This window comes from Pseudopipra pipra, chromosome 3 (genome assembly GCF_036250125.1).
Source record: "Pseudopipra pipra isolate bDixPip1 chromosome 3, bDixPip1.hap1, whole genome shotgun sequence".
Taxonomy (NCBI): Eukaryota; Metazoa; Chordata; class Aves; order Passeriformes; family Pipridae; genus Pseudopipra; species Pseudopipra pipra.
The window spans coordinates 23,937,087-23,956,637 of NC_087551.1; the positions used below are offsets into that span (position 1 = coordinate 23,937,087).

Sequence of the window (19,551 nt, forward strand, 5' to 3'; positions counted from 1 at the left end):
TGTAACTGCACGTAAATGTGGCTTCAGACAGAGCCAAGAACTCTTCCTCCAGAGTTTGGTATCAGTTCTGGTGTCTATCAGCAGAGAACAAGGAATGTCATTGAGTGTCACCATCGGGGTGCCCAGCTGCTCATGGCACCCAGAAGCTCCTCTGCAGTGCTGTACGCAGGGCCTTGCTAGAGGAGGTTGCTCCAGTTTCTTCTGCCAGAGGAAGACTGCAGCACTCATCCTGCCATCCATCTCTGCGGGCGACTCCTTCGCCGCTTGTGCTTCTCTCCCTCTCCTGCCTCCCCTACCACCCAAAGCCCTATCCATGGCCCCCGGGCTTCTAACACCTGACTCATTCCAAAAAATGTCTTGAATTTCCTTAAATGTCAGCCACTAAGCAGTTAAAGCCTTATTTGAGAGGGGGGGGGAAAGAAAAGTGAAGTCGCATGGCTCCTCCCGTCCCACCCCCGACACCCTTCCGGTTGCACCCTGGAGGGAGTGGGAGCTGGGAGGGCTGGAGTGGAAGCGGCGGGAGAGAGTTCTGCACCGCCGTGCCCGCGCGGCGTGCCGCCACCCAGCGCCCACATCAGGGAACAGCAAGGAAAAGCAAGGCTCCGGCAGGGAGCCACCAGAGCTGGCATGGCTCAGGAGGACTGCTTGACCTGCCTACTTCACCGCATCCTACCCCCGCTGTAACAGGTTGGAGTCTCCGAACTTTGACAGTGCACTTCCTTGCGCTGCCGTTCATGCCAAATATCCTCACTGCACTTTCTTAGTGCAGGGGGTTTTAAAGGTCTGATCCTACAGCAACACAGCATCAGTAATTACAGTTCATATGTGTGGTTGCCTCTCTTTATACCCCCCTTCCTGTCACTTTGTTTGCCACACAAACCTAAGTGGCAGAAGTCTCAAGAATAATTAAGTTTGTTCAAGCTTGAAAAATAGTCAACCACATGAAAGTAAGGCCTGCAAAGGGGAAGGTTGCAACAGAAGCCTGTATGTTCATCGGCATAAGTAAGTAAGCGAGGCGGAAGGGCGTTAGCTGCAGCATAAATTTCAAGTGGTGCTTCTACTTTCCTAGGTGTCAAAGCTGACCACCCCTGTGTCAGAAGCGTAGGCTTTCTTGGTACTAGCTTACCAACCTCTTTGTATCATAAAATCATAGAATGGTTTGGGTTGGAAGGCACATTAAAGATCATTTAGTTCAAAACCCCCTGCCTTAGACAGGGACACCTTCCACTAGACCAGGTTGTTCAGAGCTCCATCCAACAGGGCCTTAAACACTTCCAGGGATGGGACATCCACAACTTCTCTGGGCAACCTCTTCCAGTGCCTCACCACCCTCACAGTAAAAAGTTTCTTCTTAATATCTAATCTAAACCTACTCTCAGTTTAAAGCCATTCCCTCTTGTCCTATCATTATATGCCCTTGTAAAAAGTCCCTCTCCATCTTTCTTGTAGTTTCCCTTCAGGTACTGTGAGGCTGCAATTAGGTCACCCCGAAGCCTTCTCTTCCAGGCTGAACAAACCCAGTTTTCTCAGCCTTTCCTCATAGGAGAGGTGCTCCATCCCCCTAATCATCTTGGTTGTCTCCTCTGGTCTCCCTCCAACAGGTCTATATCCTTCCTGTGCTGGGGAACCCAGAGCTGGATGCAGAGTAGTGCTCAGAGTGCAGTCTCACCAGAGGAGAGTAGAGGAGCAGAATCCCCTCCCTCACCCTGCTGGCCACACTGCTTTTCAGCCCAGGACAGGATTGGCTTTCTGGGCTGCCAGTGCACATTGCTGGGTCATGTCCAACCTCTCATCCACCAGCACCCCCAAGTCTTTCTTGGCAGTGCTGCTCTCGATCTGTTTATCCCCTGGCCTGTATTAACTGCTATGTCTAAATACACACTAGCAGTGTTCTGAATTTACAGTGAAAACAGATGAGATCAGGCACATTTTTGTGCGTGTGGTTTTTTTCCTTTGCTCCCATGTTAATTCCCCCCCCCCCCCCCCCGCCCCGTGCAACTCATTACAGACTATTATCTTAGCTCCTGGTAAATCTCTTTTAAAGGTTGGCATTTTAACTTACCAGCTTGAGCTCTAGACTGTTGACATATTACAGTGCAGAAAGGAGTGAAATTATCATGGACTGAGTTGGCACTGTATTTTTTCTAAGGCACTGCGTGATGAGAATAAATCATTGTTGTCACCCTGACATGATCCGCTAATGAAGATGCACATCCTCTTGCCCTGCTTTCTTACTGGATGTTAAGAGAGGACCCTTCCTCTGTCTTTCTTCTTCATTTCCACTGTGGAAGAAGCTTTCTAATTCTGCACACTGGTTTTCTTAGCAATATTGCTGTTGCCTAATGCAATAAAAATCAGTTATGTAACTGCCTTTGCTAGACTTGCAGAGAGCATTCACCAGACGGGAAGATGGCCACAGTATCTTTATGCTTTCATTATGCCTCCTGTGTTCACTGTTATTATGCAATATGCTCCGCTTTACGTATCTTCTTTTTAAATAATTTTTCTTGACATCATGTTTAGAATATTATACACCTATAATCTAAGCTCATGCAAAGACAAAGCAGGGAAAAGAAATAAGCTTAATCTGATTTATTGCTAAAAGGGCTGATATTATAGCACTAGTGCCTCAGAGGAACAAAGAATCGCCTACAGTTTGTCAGATAGTATTTTTAATACTCTAATTCTGAACCAAATTCCTAAAATAATCTGTGTTTGCAGATTACCGTGTGCTCTTTTGTTCTGAATAATGTCTTGCTTAGTGAACTATGTCTTATCAATCCACCAAGTACTGGGTGTCATTGTTCACCTCATTCACAATTCATCTTTTAATTAACATTATCACAGGCAAAATTCTATTTTGGTCAGCGTAATTTGTCATTGGAACTGGCAGTACAGAAATAAAAGAATTACCATCTGAATTTATCTTAAGACGATGAAGGAGATGGTAACTACAAACCTACCTCATCCGGCGCTGAAGAGGAAGGGAGGGAAACCATGTAAATGATAATGGCTTTAAAAATTATATTTGCTATGTAAAAATCACTACTTTGGCCATTCTGTATCTGCTAAGCAAACAGTTCTATCAAAATTACTGTTACTGAAAATATAAACCTGAATCCTGCACTTAGATACATGCTTTATTTGGTGGATAGGGTTGCTGACTTAGGGAAGATTTAAGAGATACAAATGTCTTTGCAAAGGGATGATTTTAGATACAGATATGCAATATCAACTTCATGCAGCAAAATGCTGATCATTTGCTTTAATAGTTAAACCTCAAAATTAAGTTACAAGTGCAGCATTGTTTTAGGGAACAGACAAGGAAATGAGTGTTTTTAAAATTTTTTTTTAAACTGTACTAGATGAACCTTTCACAGAGAATAGAAACATCCTTCTCACAAGACTCACCTTTCATAATGATTGCCAGAAAACTCCCTTGATGTGGGGAAAATTAAATAGCATTTTATTTTTCTGAGTCTATAAAGAAGACATCTATCCCTGCAGTCTAGATATGCAATGTTTTTCTATTTACATTCAAATTAATACAGTGATGTCAAATCGACTGCATCTAAGGTACAGTGAACACGCCAGCAAACCAGCCACTAAAAATTCACCCTAACATCCTTTTACCTTACAATTTCATCCATTCCTATTTGCAAATGCAACAGGCCCTGAAGATGATCACATTCAAGCAGTACTCAGCCAAGATGACAATAGTTACTGTAAGCCGAGCGCCTCTTTCGAGCATGCTCTGTTTGGAGGTCCTTCCTCTATCAAAAGTCAGGCTTCAGCTTGGCTGCCACAGGTGACTTCTGTCGCATCAAGAGGAAGTCTTCTAGTGGATGATCCATTAGTACCTTCTAAAACAGTTTTTAAAACGAAACAATCGCTCTCCACTGTGAGAATTAATGTTTTCTCAGTTGTGCCTATTGTGCTGGTTTTGGCTGGGGTAGTTTTCACTTCACAGTGACTAGTATGGGGCTGTGTTTTGGATTTGTGCGGAACACAGGGTTGATAATATAGAGATGATTTTGTTATTGCTGAGCAGGGCTTGTGCAGAGCCCAGGGCTTTTCTACTTTTTGCACTGCCATGCTTGAGGGTGCATGGGAAGCTGGGAAGAGACACAGCCGGGACAGGTGACCCCAGCTGACCAAAGGGATATTCCAGACTATATGACATCACACTCCATATATAAAGCTGGGGGGAAGAAGCAAGAAGGGGGAACATTTGGAATAATGACATATGTCTTCCCAAGTAACCATTACGTGTGATGGAGCCCTGCTCTCCTGGGGATGGCTGAACGCCTGACTGCCCATGGGAAGCAGTGAATTAATTCCTTGGTTTTCTTTGTTTGTGCACATGGCTTTTGCTTTCCCTATTAAACTGTCTTTATCTGAACCCATTTATCTAGCTTTTACCTCCCTGATTGTGCTAGTGGGGGAGCAAGTGAGTCGCAGTGTGGGGCTTGACTGGTGGCTGGGGTTAAACCACAACACATATTTACATTGTGTTCTTAATGGATGCAGCATTTATTAAAAATACTGGACCTTGATTTAGTTAATTGATCCCCAGTCAAAGTACCAAATTTGGTTACTTTTTATTTTCTTTTTTTTTTCTTTTAATGGCAGAGGTAAGCAGTGCTTAAACAGACAAGTCAGGAGGTGAAATAGATATAAATGACATATGCATCTTTCATAACCATAGTCTGTAGGATTCTGTGGGCTATCTTGTGTGTTTGAAAGCAAAGTGAGATCCAGAAACCTCTCAGCTAGAGCAGAAAAATGCTATAAAGATTTAATATTAACCCTGCTGAAACATTAAATTTTCTGAATTTCTTTTCTTCAGTTTCTATCTGATAATAAACCTAGGAAGAGTTAGACTTTTTGGCAGAAGATAAAGACAGTCTCCTCAACCTTAATTATTATTCCTGAATTTGAATAATATCTTTGCTTATGAAGTTAATGGCACAGGCTGAAAGTTACAGAAAATTCTACCACGAGTTGTAAAAAAAGATACCCAGGAAGTTGTTATGCTCATATTGAAATAATGGCTTTGCAGTCTAATTTCTGTTTGGGTTGCCCACTTCTCTAAGGTAAAATAAGATGCCTTTCACATTACTAAATCTCAGAATTTTTCTAACGTTTTCTTCATGCAGCCCTGAAAGAGAAACAATTAAGTCATACAGCCATCTTTCACCCTGTGCCATGTTCCAAAGAAGCGCCGTGTTCTGTATTCTTTAGGCATCAACAGTGCATGAATGAGAAGCAGCGTGGGCTTTACTGATCTTCTAAGGAATATATAATTATTTTCTGTGTTTTAAGAACGATTAGTTAAAAAGTGACAAACGAGATAAAAATGAATACAGTAAAAATATGTATACCTGTACATATAAGTACCCTGCATATAGTAAGGGTACATACAAAAGGAAATTATCCTTATTCTTAGAATATTAGAAGGTGAAATTAATATTCTCTATCCTTTTACCATTCTGTGATTCCCTCATAGCACAGGCTAAACCCACCTTTTTTCTGTTCTTGCAATGAGTCTTTCCAGAAGTATGTGTGTTTCCATCATTTCAGAATTCCCCAAAACTCCCAAACCCAGTGTGTAAGTCAATGTGATGATTTATAAACCCTTGAGGTTTCATAAACAAGTGCTTACATGGTGTGAGTAACACAGGAGTGCAGGGTGCTGCCCTCTGATGCACTGAGCGTTCAATCTCCCGGAGAGTAGCCAGGAGATGGCACACAGCCCATCGCCCTTCTTATATCAACATATGGCCATAGATGTTTTGTTTCTACTTGGACAGATATAAGGTATCTCCCTTGGGAAGCCCGATATGTAAATTATTATTTGAGGGGAGAATGAGGAGAAGGAAGAAGAAAGGAGACGAAAAAGGGAAAAAGCAAATATGCAACTCACTATGAGAATGAAAAATTGTTAAGGAATATAAGACAAGAAGTGGAACTCGCTTTCAATGCAGAGTTTTGCTGTAACTTAGTACTATTTGGCAAAGGTAACATTTATGGCCGCCTTTGGCTGGTACTGCAGGCAGTTATAATTTGGTTTGTCTTTCCTGCCTCTTTATTCCTCTCCCATGCATTGTCTAGTTTTGGAAGTGTAAATTCTCTGGAGCAGAGACTTCCTCAACAGGATTTGTTGGGGTAGGCTCCTGCTGGGTGGGTCTTTATCCCAGCCGTGAAGGCTGACAGGGGATGCGAGGTGGAAATGGTATTTAGTTTGTGCATGACACTTAGGTCCACACAGAAGTTGCCAGCAAGCAAAGGAAGGTGTGTTTTTAAACCTCAGCATGGCTCCAGCAGCCAGCACTCAGGTGCCCCATGGCTGCACACATGGTCAGACACGTCTGCTTGGTTTGGGCTCAGCTGTAATTACAGAGGTGCAAGGCAAGCCCGTGGGTATCGCAGTGGTACAACAGGTTTTCGGAAAGGCCTTGTAAGATGCCAAGCCTGTATGAGCTGAAATGGAGTTAGAGAGGATGATTGCTGGGTTTGTTGGTGGTGACTTGTTTTAAGTCACCTGGATTCCTACTTGGGTGAGGAAGTGACGCCACAGCTTGGGTGGCCCTCTGGGAGCCAGGGCAGGGGCTTGTCTGAGCAACAAGATTTATAGCTTTTGGTATTTAGTTACATTTGTCCTAAAGCTGTAGTTGCCAGATTCTTGTAATTTACTGATTTATTTTCTTTACACCTGTGCACAGGGCACAGGGGCCTCCCGGGAAGCCCTTGCCACCCCCTCACCCACGGGCAGTGCTGACACAGGCGCTTCAGTTGTGGGGGGCACCCAGCTTTGCCAGCTGGACCAAAGATGCCCCCAGTCCCAGGCATTGCTTTGCAGTGGGGGAGGCTAGGGGACAACAGGCTGGGGATCCTGGTGTACAACAAGCTGTCCACGAGCCAGCAGTGTGCCCCTGTGGCCAGGAAGGCCAGTGGTATCCTGGGATGCATTAGGAAGAGCGTTGCCAGCAAGTTGAGGAAGGTGATCCGTCCCTCTACTCAGTCCTAGTGAGGCCTCACCTAGAGTACTGTGTCCAGTTCTGGGCTCCTCAGTACAAGAGGGACATGGAGCTCCTGGAGCCAGTCCAGCAGAGGGCTATGAAGATGATTAAGGGCCTGGAGCATCTATCATGAAGAAGGGCTGAGGAGATGGGCCTGTTCAGCCTCAAGAGAAGATGACTGAGAAGGGACCTCATCAATGTGTCTACGTTATCTGAAAGGAGGGTGCCAGGCTCTTCTCAGTGGTGCTAAGCAATAGGACGAGGCAACAGGGAGAAACTGATGCACAGGAAGTTCCACCTGAACATGAGGAAGAACTTCTTTACTGTATGGGTGGCCAAGCACTGGAACAGATTGCCCAGAGAGGTTGTGGAGTCTCCCTCACCGGAGATACTCAGTAACTGCCTGGATGCAATCCTGTGCCATGTGCTCTAGGATGCCCCTGCTTGAGCAGGGAGGTTGGCCCAGATGACCCACAGTGGACCTTTTCAGCCTGACTCCTGTGATTCTGCGAGGCGAGCAGGGCAGGCGGTCCCGCTCAGGCTGGGCGCCGCGTCCCGGCGGAGCGGCACCGGGGCAGGACCGCGGCCCCCAGAACGCGGGGCAGGACCGCGGCCCCCAGAACGCGGGGTTAGGACCGCGGCCCCCAGAACGCGGGGTTAGGACCGCGGCCCCCAGAGCGCGGGGCAGGACTGCAGCCCCCAGAACGCGGCGCGGCGGGCGGTGACGCGGGGGGCGGGGCGGAAGTGTGTGTTCCCCGGGCTGGGCGGCCGCCCGGGCCCCGTTCCGGCTGTCCCGGCCTCGGCCTCGGCGGAGCGGGGCAGGGGCAGCAGCGAGGAGAAGATGGCGGCGGAGCTGGAGGCGGAGGTGCAGGCCATTGACAAGAGCCTGCTGGAGTGCTCCGCCGAGGAGATCGCCGTGGTGAGGCGGCGGGCCCGGCGCGGGGAGGGAGCGGGGGCTCGGAGGCCGCGGGAGGCACCGGCCTTGGGGGGGCCATTCCCAGGGCCGGGGCGAGGCCGCTCCCGGGGGCGAGCAGGCTCTTCGAGGGGGGGTGTCCCTGCCCAGGTTGGCTGTGCGGGCACCCTCGGCTGGCAGCGGCGTCCCGCCGTGCCCTTAGCCCGCTGTTGTCGCCAGCGTCGCTATTGCAGCAGCCGAAATCCATGGCAGCGAGCAGCCAGCTTTTCCTGTTGTGCCGGCTGGCGCAGGTGGCTCCCTGGAAGCTGCCTGGCCGTGGCCGTCCCCTGCCAGGGCAGCCGGGCATCTCGCCCCTTCCTTCACCTCTTCCTCAAGTTCCTTTCCTCTACCTCCTTTGCTGCCCTTTCTCCTCTCTCGGCCGGAGATTCTCCTCCCTTGCTGTTAATTCAGATGCACGTCTGACCCCAAATAGGCTTTACAGCGTTGAAAAGTCATTACAGGATTCTTCCTTCCCCCGCCCCCCCCGCTATTTAAGACACAGTTCTGGCAAAATCTTGAAGTAGTTAATCTTAGGACCATTAGAATGGGATGTCTGTAGAGAAAATGTTAGTAAAATCAGTGTAGCATTTCATGGAATCATAGAATATGCTGAGTTGGAAGCAATCTACTTCTGTTGATATACTTTTCCTGCTTTTACAAGGAGTAGTTGAAAGAGAAGAGAAACGCAGTCTCAAGGGTAAAGTTTTCAGAGAAACTTTTGTTTCTGGCATAAACGTCTGTTCCTATAGACGCTTGTGCATTTGAGGAACTGGACATAGATATTAAAATACAGAGACTGCTCATGTGCATATCTGTAGGCTAAAACCCTGAAGAGCTGTCTGTGTGTATTTCAATGGGAATTACATTGGCTGCTTTCCAAATGAAAATAAAAGACTGTTATAATTCAGATTATCCTCAGATTATGCTGGTACATCTACAGCGCAGACAAAGGTATGATTAGATGAGCAAATGTGCACAGTTAGCTATATCCTAGCTAGTTTAGCTCCAGGATTAGTCTTCCTTCCCAAACCAAATAATTCCATCAAGCGTTTATAAAGTAGTCCAAATTAAACCCAAACTACCTTGCCTGTGTGAATAGCAGATGTTTTTTTGGGTCACACTGTAGTTAAACCAAAGCCAAATGTGCACCAAGTGGAATACATTTAGGAATTCACTCTAGTTTCAAGTGCCAGCTTAAATATAGTCAGTTCTTTCTCATTTTTATTCTGTCGTCACCAGCACAAGCTCCAGTTCTGAGATCTATCACTCAAATCTATGATGTGGTTTTAACACGGTTTTTCTGCCTCCTTTGCTGATTGCATTACTTACCTGATAGCCCACTGTTAACAAAACAATACCAGCCCCAAGCAGTAGTTGCAGCACTTAAGGCTTTAGTTTCTCCTTGCAACACCTTAATGATAAACTTCCAAAGAACAGCGATCAAAAAATGCATTATTTGTAACAGAACATGACGCTACATTGCAAGGATTTATTTGTGTAGCTAAGAAAAACATAAATTGTTCCTTTTAGCTTTTGAATCAGCGACCTGAGTTTTTTGTGGCTTATTTGTATTATATGTTTTGTTCTGCTAGTATCTCTTACGTAGAAATACTATGATACTCGTGGATTTAATAGAAAAGCTGATGGACCATTAGATATTTACTTACGTAAAATGTTGTTTGATTAGTGCTTTTTGGTTTGTTTGGGTTTTTTTTTTTTCTGGGGCAGTTAAAAATTGCTGCAGGACAGTAAGTCTGAGGAGGGAGGAAGTGAGGAGGAATACACTTCCCTTTTTAATAAAAACCTCTCTTCTCTCGAGTAGAACATTACCTTTTCTTGCATGTGACTTCAGGCTAGAAGACAGACAAATAAATAATAATTGAAAACTTGCCTAACTGCAAAATGCTTTTGTTAAAGAACAAATTCCAAAGTTTTGAGTAGTTTTTCTGGAGTTCAGTGTTTCTCAGGTAACGATTTAGAAAGGCAGTGCAACATAGGTGGGCATATGTATTTATTTCTCTTAACGGTTTTATATGCACAACAGCACTGTGAGTTGCCTTCCTGGTAGCTCTTGGAGTACCATCTGTTTCCTTGTCCTAGTAGCCTGGATTTCCTTCTAATATTATTTCAGCCAGGTTCTGATTTTCAAAACTGTATGCTTAGTTATGCGTATGGAACTGGTCCACAAAGAGATTTGAGTGTGATGACGTTCAGTGTTGCCACACCTAACTTTCAGACACTACTCCCAGAATTTTTGGGATGGGAAAGCCATTTACTCGAGGAACAAGAATTTTCTCTGGCTAGGTATGTGTCTGAGCTTGTAGTGCAGCTAATATGCACTGTGTTATTTTCTAGATGGAAATTAGTAATGTACTGCTGAATTAAAAGGCTGGAGTTAAAGATATTTTGCTGAAAAAAATGCAGATATAATAACTAGTATGTGCCAAAAAAACTAATCTAAAAATTAACTTAGTAAATGGAAATCATAGAAAAAACTAAGTGCTAGTGTGATTGGGTCAGTTCCTGGTGGTAGTAGATATTTGGCACAACTGATGAAAGTTGAGGAAAAGATTAATGAACTGGGGGAAAAAAGTCAAATTCTTAGTAATGAAAACTTTACTTTTTTTTTCCCCTCTTTTTTTTCTGTGTGGAGTTCTCGGAATCCTGGTGGAAATGGTGAGATTATCTAGAAGTAAACTTCTAGATTGTTGCCTGTGGCTTTTTGGCAACCTTTTCCCATGTATTTCCTTGAAAAAAATCTGGGCTTTGACCTTCAAGCTGGATGAATATAGAAAGATTTAGCAGATCAATTATGATTTTAGGAAGTCAAACTTAGGAAAAGAGAAGTGAGGAAAGCACCCTGACAAATTAGTTTTTTTTTTAACTATGGAGTTCTACTTTAGAAAATGTACCTAGTAATTGAAAATAGTATATTAAAACAAAGGCAAAAATTCAGCCACTCTGCAATGGCACAGATGCTCTGCTGACTCTGTGTGCCTGTATCCTGAAGAGCTTACTACCACTGTGTTGTCTCAAACATAAGTTCTTTAGAGTAAGTTATAAATAATTCAGAGTAAATCAAGCTGTAACATTGGATCACTAAACCCATTTATTTTGGTATAATTAATTCTTGGTTTTCATGTACAGTTTTAGGTTGATTCTGAATTCTTTTCCTAAAGTTGCTAGGGGGCATCTGCTTGTCATATTTAAAATGAGAAATGGCACACTAAGGCTGTTTATGTAACACAGGATTTAATCAGTGGACACTTGCAGTATGTGCTTGCTCCCATTTGTTTATTATAAAAACCTTGCTGTCTTAATTTACATTTTAAACCTTTCTAAATTTGTAATCCACAAGGCAGAAATAAAACAAATGTTGTCCTAGAGGATTTTTTTTTACTCTGTGTGTGTATACAAGGGAAAAAGAAACTAGGAGGAGCTGTGAGTTTTTCAGTGGCTTAGGGCAGTTCAGTAGTTTGATGCCTTTTAAAAACTGTCAACATTGGTTTTGTACAATTGATTGACTAAGAGACTTGGGGTGGATTGACCCTGGCTGGACCCTGGGTGCCAACCAAAGCCACTCTCACTCCCCTCCTCAGCTGGACTTATGGGTCAAGATAAGGACAGCAGAGATCACTCACCAGTTACTGTCGTGGGCAAAACAGACTCATCACCAGTCAAGTCAGAGTAAGGTTATAAGAGATAAAACCAAATCTTAATAACGCCTTTCCCCCATTCCTTCCTTCTTCCCAGGCTCAACTTCATCCACTTTTTCCCTACCTTCTCCCACCCAGCAGTGCAGGGGGACTGGGAATGAGGGTTGTGGTCAGTTCACAAGTTGTTTCTGTCGCTCCTTCCTCCTCAGGGGGAAGACTACTCACACTCTTTCCCTGCTCCAGTGTGGGGTCCCTCCCACAGGAGACAGTCCTCCACAAACTTTTCCAGCATGAGTCCTTTTCCATGGGGGGCAGTCCTTCATTTCCAGTACCCTGTGGGGTCACAAGTCCTGCCAGCAAACCTGCTCCAGCATGGGCTCCACTCTCATGGGTTCACAGGTCCTGCCAGGAGCCTGCTCCAATGTTGGCTTCCCATGGGGTCACAGCTTCCTTTGGGCATCAGCTGCTTTGATGTGTGGTCCCTCAGGGGCTGCAGGTGGATATCAGCTCCACCACAGACCTCCATGCTCTGGAGGGGCACAGCTGCCTCACCATGGCCTTCCCCATGGGCTGCAGGGCAATCTCTGGTGCCTGGAGCACCTCCTCTGCCCCCTTCTGTACTGACCTTGGGGTCTGCAGAGCTGTTGCTTTCCCATATTCCTGCTCACATCTCCTAGCTGCTATTGCTCTTTCCCACCTCCCCTGCCTTAAATATGTCATCGCAGAAGTACTGCCACCATCTCGGGTGGGCTCAGCCTTGGCCAGCAGTGGGTCCATCTTGGAGCCGTCTGGTGTTGGCTCTGTTGGACATGAGGGAAGCCACCCCTGTAGCTCCCTTGCTAACAAAACCTTGCCACACAAACTCAGTGCAAGAATTCATGGATCTAGCGTCACAGTTGAACTAGGAATTCCGATAAGTTATTTTGGAACTAGGAGAAACCAAAACTCTCTCATTTTCACAGGTAATTTGTTGAAATTAAGTGAGGAATGGACTCTAACCTGATGCTGTGTTTGTTATTCTTCATGTACTTTTTGTCTCTGTCTGTTCCTTGCCAACTGAGGCTTCTGCTGATCCTCTGTATCCCCAAATGGCAGCATCTGTCTGCACTCCAGAGAAATGCAACCAACATAGTCTAGGCCATATCCCAAAAGTCACTGCTAATGTTGGGACATTTTACTGGTTGTGCATCCTGGAAGAAAATGTTTATGATTTTTTTTCTCTTAAATTCTATATTTTTGAAAAGAATTTTGTATGTGATAAGGATAAAATGTGCAAGCAGGGAAACAAATTATTCCTTTCCTAATGCCTGCCTTTTGTGATCATCTAGATTTAACATTTTGAAGGAAGCATGGCTTTCTAGTTTTGCAATGCCGTTTTAGATTTTTGATTTAGAAATAAAATGATCCGGATGGATATAACTGTGTTCGGTATTTTTATTAATGAAGAATTTGTGTTCTCGTTCCTTTTAATTTAAAAGAAATGGCTGCAAGCAAACGACCTTCAGAAAGAAGTATACCAGCATCTGGCCTATTATGTACCAAAAATTTACTGCAGGGGTCCTAACCCTGCCCCTCAGAGAGAAGACATGCTGGCACAACACGTTTTGCTGGGACCAATGGAATGGTATCTTTGTGGAGAAGATCCTGCGTTTGGTTTTCCGAAGCTGGAGCAAGCAAACAAACCTTCCCATCTCTGTGGTCGTGTTTTTAAAGTGGGAGAGCCTACATACTCTTGCAGGTAGCTCAACTTAACATTGTGAAGTCATGGAACGTTTTTCAGTAAGAATATACTGTCTTAATGGAAAGTTAATACCCCAAATGTATTTTTAAAGTAACCTTGCAGTGTTTCATTCAAGTGGGATCAGGGGAAAATTAACACTACAGATTTGTAAATGGAAAAATATTAATTAGTGTAATGTAGAGTGTTTTCTGTACAAAACAAATGGAAGGTTAAGAAAGTAGTTGGGGTGACCTGTCAGCATGATTTAAGGGCATTAATCACAAGTAAGTGGGCAGGTGTATGTGCATGTATTTTGGGTGTTTAATATCAGCTGTTAATGTCAATGATGTATTTTAGACTCTTTCCATGACCTGTTAAACCAATCCATTGGATGCTAAAACAGGCATACCAGCTTCTAGTTCCTTCCCTACCTCTGGCTCTAGATCTCTCTAAAAATACTTTTATTGAAAGAGAACAGGAAGTTACTAACCAACTACAAATATTTAAAAACATCTTCAGTTTTAAGCCATTGTATTACTAGCTGTAGGTTTGTTTTCATCTTCTCTTTTCTGAACTGTTTGTAGGTTAAGTTTAGTTTGTACCCTCTTTGTCATAGATTTCTCCCATTTTCTATGGTTTCTACCATTCACTGGGATGCTTGAACACTTGATGAGGTGATGTGGGGGGGAATGTCTTTTTTATTTCACCGATTTATTTGTCTGTGTTTCCATCCCCTTTGTTTACAAGGGCAGAATGATTGTGGAAGAATTCTATCTTCTAGTGCTCTCATCTTCTAGAAACATAATATCTAACTGGCCTTTTGGGTTTGAAAATGTTTTGAGACCTCTTTATCCTGGATGAGATTAAACTGATGAGTACTTTAGATACTTTTGACCACTAAGAAAACTCCATCTCCTCTCAGCTGTGCTTAAGTTCTTCCTTCACCCCGTGAAAAAATAGAGAAATCTGGGTAGAGAGGGGGAAGACTATGAGAGGCTATAAAGAGTTTCCACAGTTACTTCAGTACCTTTTCATGAAATCTAGTCCCAAAGAACTAAAAATCCAAGCTTCAGAGCTAGTATTTTAATACAAGTCAAATTGCATTACAACCTAGAAGTAGCATGTTAATGATCAAATACTGTTCGTATGGACTAATGAAAACTTTGGGAATTCTGTAATTTTCTTCTAAACACTTGCTTTTTCAAGACCAGCAACTCAATATGTAAAGTATTTCCTTGATAATGCTGTCAGATATGATGAAAACATAAAATAATTCAATCCATTGGTAGAATTCAGAGAATGAGTGAATGTGCTGTTCGTACCCAGTGTCTCTGTTTAAGGAGAGAAGTTATATAAATACAGCAGATCATAATGTCATTCAGGTTAAAAAGGGTGTCTGGATAGGCCAGCTTGTCCAGTCTTCTGCTCAAGTCACAGTAAGCAGTGAGTACAGACTTATTTTTTGCTGTTGTGGCTATCAGGATGGAATCTCTGTCATCTTCTTTCAATCAGGAAACATTTGTTTCCTATTGTGTGTTAATTTTCTTTAACTTATAGCTGGTAATGAAGAGTAATGAGAGTTTAATTTAAGCTTTTGTGGAATACAGCAAAGAATTGTTTTTCGAGTCCACAAAATACATTAAAAGCAGTGGATTTTCTGTCCAGTTGTGCAGCTTACAGGTCTGCCTCTGCTTTAGGTGTAAGCACACTTACTTCTTTGAGAAATTACTTGGCAAATAGTACTGAGTTGGTAAGTACACTGCCACAAGTTAACCGTTCTGAAGAATCAACACCCCGTATTGCAGAACTGATCTCCCAAATCCTGTAGGCACATTGTTGCATTAAGTGGGTTTCTAATATTTTTTTTTAATTTTTAAAATTTTATATATATGTATATATATAAAAGTTTTTAAAATAAAAAATAATGCCATAAACATAAACTATACTAAAGCTGAAAGACCTTTGTATAATTTTGCTTTGACATTTTCACCTTCAGTAGCTCCTCTGGATAAAAACAAATGCGAAAATGGTGCTTTTTGCATAATAAGTCATGGTTGCCTGATTATCTTTCCATCATTTATTTGATTAAATGGAATGAAAAGAATTTTTGATAACATTTCATGTGATCTCTGGTTTTTTCTTTTAAACAAAGTAAGTTGTTTCTCTGAATTCTTGTTTTGATAATAATCATCATAAGACAGATGTTCTCTTGGTAGTTATTTTTACATTGCAAGACCTGTCTCCCTTCATCTTGAGGTGCCTTGAAGTCAGTTGCACTACATAAGTTCATGTATTTTCAGTGTTTTTTCAGGAGTACAGTTAAATGTAATGCATAATTGTCTCTTTCATTTCTTTGCCCACTTTCGCTAGAAATATTACTTCTGTCTAGTAGTTCAATGCTTGTAGACAGGACCTTATTTTGGTCTCTGATCTCCTGGCTGAGGAAATTGCATTCTCACACCTCTTCAGTGAGCTTGTAAGGCTAAACTTGGAAGCAGAGGTTTGATCTAATCTGTTGTGTGCTGTTTTTCTTTCCAGTGTTCAGTGAAAAAACGTCTTCTCTGATTGCTGGAGATCATTAATGCTTGTACTGTGTACTTGAGAGAACATGCTTGGGTTTATCCTGTTTGCCTGTCCTGTGTTATGTAATTCATCTGTTTACTTATATACTTATCTCACCTCTTGAAGGCAATGTCTATATTACCCAACTAGACATACTACCCACACGATATTTTAAAGCCACTTCTGTTGTAAGAACAGATTTTTTTTTTTCTAGTTTATTTGTTTCCCTCTCTTTGGAAGCCATCACTTCACTCTTTCAGAATAATATATATGTTAGTCAGAAGGTTCATATTGGTGATATTTGAAGATTACCTGTTGTAAAATGTATAATCGAAGGCAAACCCAAATGTTTAATGCTTTTTTTGTTCTTTCTGTTGTTGCTGTTTTCAGAGACTGCGCAGTTGACCCAACTTGTGTGTTATGCATGGAGTGCTTTCTTGGAAGTATTCATAGGGAGCACAGATACAGGGTTAGTAATACTGTTGGAATATATGACATAGCCATTAGTAATTTTGTATATGTATGAAACTCCTTGTTTCAAGTTTAAGAATGTATACTTAATTTCAAAATGTTGCATGAATACAAAATTTGAAATTATGTCTGCAGTAATCTTACAAGAATTGTAGTGTTTTGATCTGAGTGTAAGTTCTGGAAGTTAACATTTTAAAATACAGAGCAATTAAAATTTATGCATGACCGTTAAGTTTACAAATTTGTGGTTTTTTAACGCATGCCTTTTAGTGAATTTTACAGCATTAGAGTTAGTTTTCAACTTGATTTGGCTTTTATGTTTCTCTATTTTTTAAAGCTATTGAAAAACCTTTATTAAGAAGCCACTTCTGTTTAAAACTTTTTCTTTAAACATCTGAATTGTTATCGAATTATGTACAATACCAGGACCTCTATTTGTTTTTAAACGTAAAGTTAAAATAGAAAACTAAAGCTGCAGGTGCTGTTTATTTTAGTGATGTACTACTATTAGTAGTACAGATTAGTTAAAAAACCCCATACAAAGTCAAGAAGTCCTTGATGTGTTTTTAAACTAAGAAGTGAAACTTACCAGTGCAGCTTTTCTGTAAATCTGTTTTTGACAATACTGCACTGCTGTTAATGTGAATTTGATCACTGCCTGCTTACACTGAGCACTAGGATTCAGAAAAAAAACCAAGTACAACAGCTTGTCTCAAGAAACCTAGCTAGATTTGCTGATATCATATCACTTGTATGTACGTTTTTAGTGTGCAAGCCTAGTGAATTAACAAGTCTAGGTAACATCAAAAAGTGCAAGCAAATGTTCTTTTAAATATTGATTTAATATTGTTGATACTGTAGGAGGTACCTGTATGTATAGAATATACCAGTATGTCAAAAATAGATGGAAGAAGAATTCTTCTGTAAATCAGTTAATAGTTGTGATGCAAAAAGAGTATTATTACACTTATTAACTTGAGGTGATCTTAGCTTTAAAATAAAATTTATTTATTTACAATAATAAATATACACTATTTTATATATTTATATCTTATGTATATTGACATATACATAATGTATATGTATATGTATATTGACATATACATAATATATAAACATGTATATTTTATATATTATAATGATAATGATTGTTTTATTATTTATTATAAAACAGTGTAAATATATAATTACAATTTTCAAATACTTTTTTCCCTGCTTACTAAAACTTATGTGAACAATTTAAGTTTTGTCTCTCAATTCCTTTAACATAAAGCCCATCTTTTACTTACTGTGTAATAGCACTGTGTGAAATGATTTAGCTTTGTTCAAATTAAAAATGTGAGAATTGGGAATAGTACAGATGCCATTGCAAGTAATAGATTCAGAAAACCTGAAAACCAGGAAAAATCCATAGCCTTCAGGCAGGGCAGAATGGAGGTGCTTGAAGGTGTTTTGTTGTTTAGGCTTTTTCTTTTGACATAGGCACACTGATGAAGTAGGCAAGCTTTCAGCTGTCATAGAAGTAGACATGGTTTCACTGCTATTTTAACAGGGTACTGTCTAAAGCTATCAGGTGTTGTGATCATGCTTTTGTAGTTTAGCTGTGACTAGTCCTTTCTTAATGTGCATATATGTATATACATATTCACGTGAACTGCTTTGTTTTTAAATAATTTTAGATGACAACATCAGGTGGAGGAGGTTTCTGTGACTGTGGTGATACAGAAGCTTGGAAGGAAGGTCCTTACTGTCAAAAGCATGAACTTAACACTTCAGAGACTGCAGAAGAAGAGGTAATTACAAGAGAGGCATCATGTTTCAAAACATGAACTGTGTACATGTATGTGTATATATATAAATCCCTCATATGAGGTTATTTTTAGTCTTGTTTACTATGCATAAGGGATGGTAGGAACTCTACTCTTTGAGCCACACTGTTAGACAAAAATTAATGTCTAACTTAAGAAGTTAATTAGAATTATATTTTCTACTTAAAGGCTTCATTTTGTATGTTCTTGGTCATCTGTGCAGCTTTAGTTCTGCTGCTTTGTTTTTCTCTATACTCTGACAGACGAAAGGATTCTGCCACATGCAGAAAATATCTATGTGTAATCATGTGCACCAAGAAGCCAAATTAAGCTATCTGTGCAACATATGTTCTGGTTCTTACTAAAGTACACAGATTTTTAAAATCAAAGTAACTTGCTGTTACAGGAGAGTCATAATGGAGATGTAAGACAGAGGCCTCTAAAAGCTTTTTTGGTATGGAGAAGGTAAATAGAGAACGTATCGTCACCACAGAATCATAGAATAACAACTTGGACATATTAAATGCAAAAAGACATACCACTTCTTACAGTATGAATTCAAGCTGTTGGACTAACTGTTGCAAAAAACCATTGTTGTTAAAAGTTTATATGTGTTAAAAAGGAAATTTGTCATGGTTATGGAGGGAAAAATTATCAATGGCCATTTAAAATCTCAGATACCATCTTTGGTGTATGAAGTATTAGTGTCTTAAGTTACTGGAGACTAGGAAGCATTCTGTCTTCTGCTTATACTCTTTGTAACTTATTACACCTGAGGAGTGAGTGTGGCTAATTGGGCTTCTGGTCTAGCCACTCACATGTGTTCTTATATAGTATAATTGCTGTGAGATTTTTCTATAGGGAAAATATAAGGCAAAGTAATTTTGCTTATCTGATGGTTTAAATGAAGCAACTGTAATGTATTTTCAGTGATAGTGGTCCTTCTAAAGTCTGTTCCCACTATCTCAAGCCTAAGACTCCAGCACTGCTGCTGGACTCACCGCTTGGTCTACATGCCAGCTTACAGTAGTTGGCAGCCTTAGGAAACTCTTGTTCTGAAATCTTGGGTGCACTGCAACTTCTGTGTCCAAAGATACTCACACAGTGAGTGTGACAGAAAAATTAAGGTACCGCTCAGCCTTTGTATTTCTTCCCCATGAGCAACATGGATTGAGATCTCTTATGTTATGCAGTTGTGCTTGAGGTAAATTAAGGATCATTTGTTGAGCATTATTGGAGCCTATTTTCTGCCTTGCCCAGATACATGTCTTTGTTGAAAGTGCTGGGAATGGAGGGAGTACTGCTGATTATGGTTTGCTTTTGCTTTTGGTGGCTGATAGTTCTCCATACTCTATATAAA

General features: G+C 41.4%; 1 protein-coding gene across 3 annotated transcripts in view; it reads left to right on the forward strand.

The window, feature by feature from the left end:
* The first annotated feature begins 7,763 nt into the window (after positions 1-7,763).
* Positions 7,764-19,551, forward strand: part of UBR2 (ubiquitin protein ligase E3 component n-recognin 2) — a 57,519-nt gene continuing 45,731 nt past the window's right edge. For 2 of the 3 annotated variants that reach the window (XM_064648331.1, XM_064648333.1), the window contains exons 1-4: positions 7,769-7,941; positions 13,109-13,368; positions 16,303-16,381; positions 18,063-18,176. In XM_064648331.1, coding sequence (XP_064504401.1) covers positions 7,864-7,941; positions 13,109-13,368; positions 16,303-16,381; positions 18,063-18,176 — 531 coding nt within the window. In that variant the 5' untranslated portion in view covers positions 7,769-7,863. Of the gene's footprint in view, positions 7,942-13,108; positions 13,369-16,302; positions 16,382-18,062; positions 18,177-19,551 lie in introns of all 3 variants that reach the window. The other variant, XM_064648332.1, reaches the window with a different exon arrangement.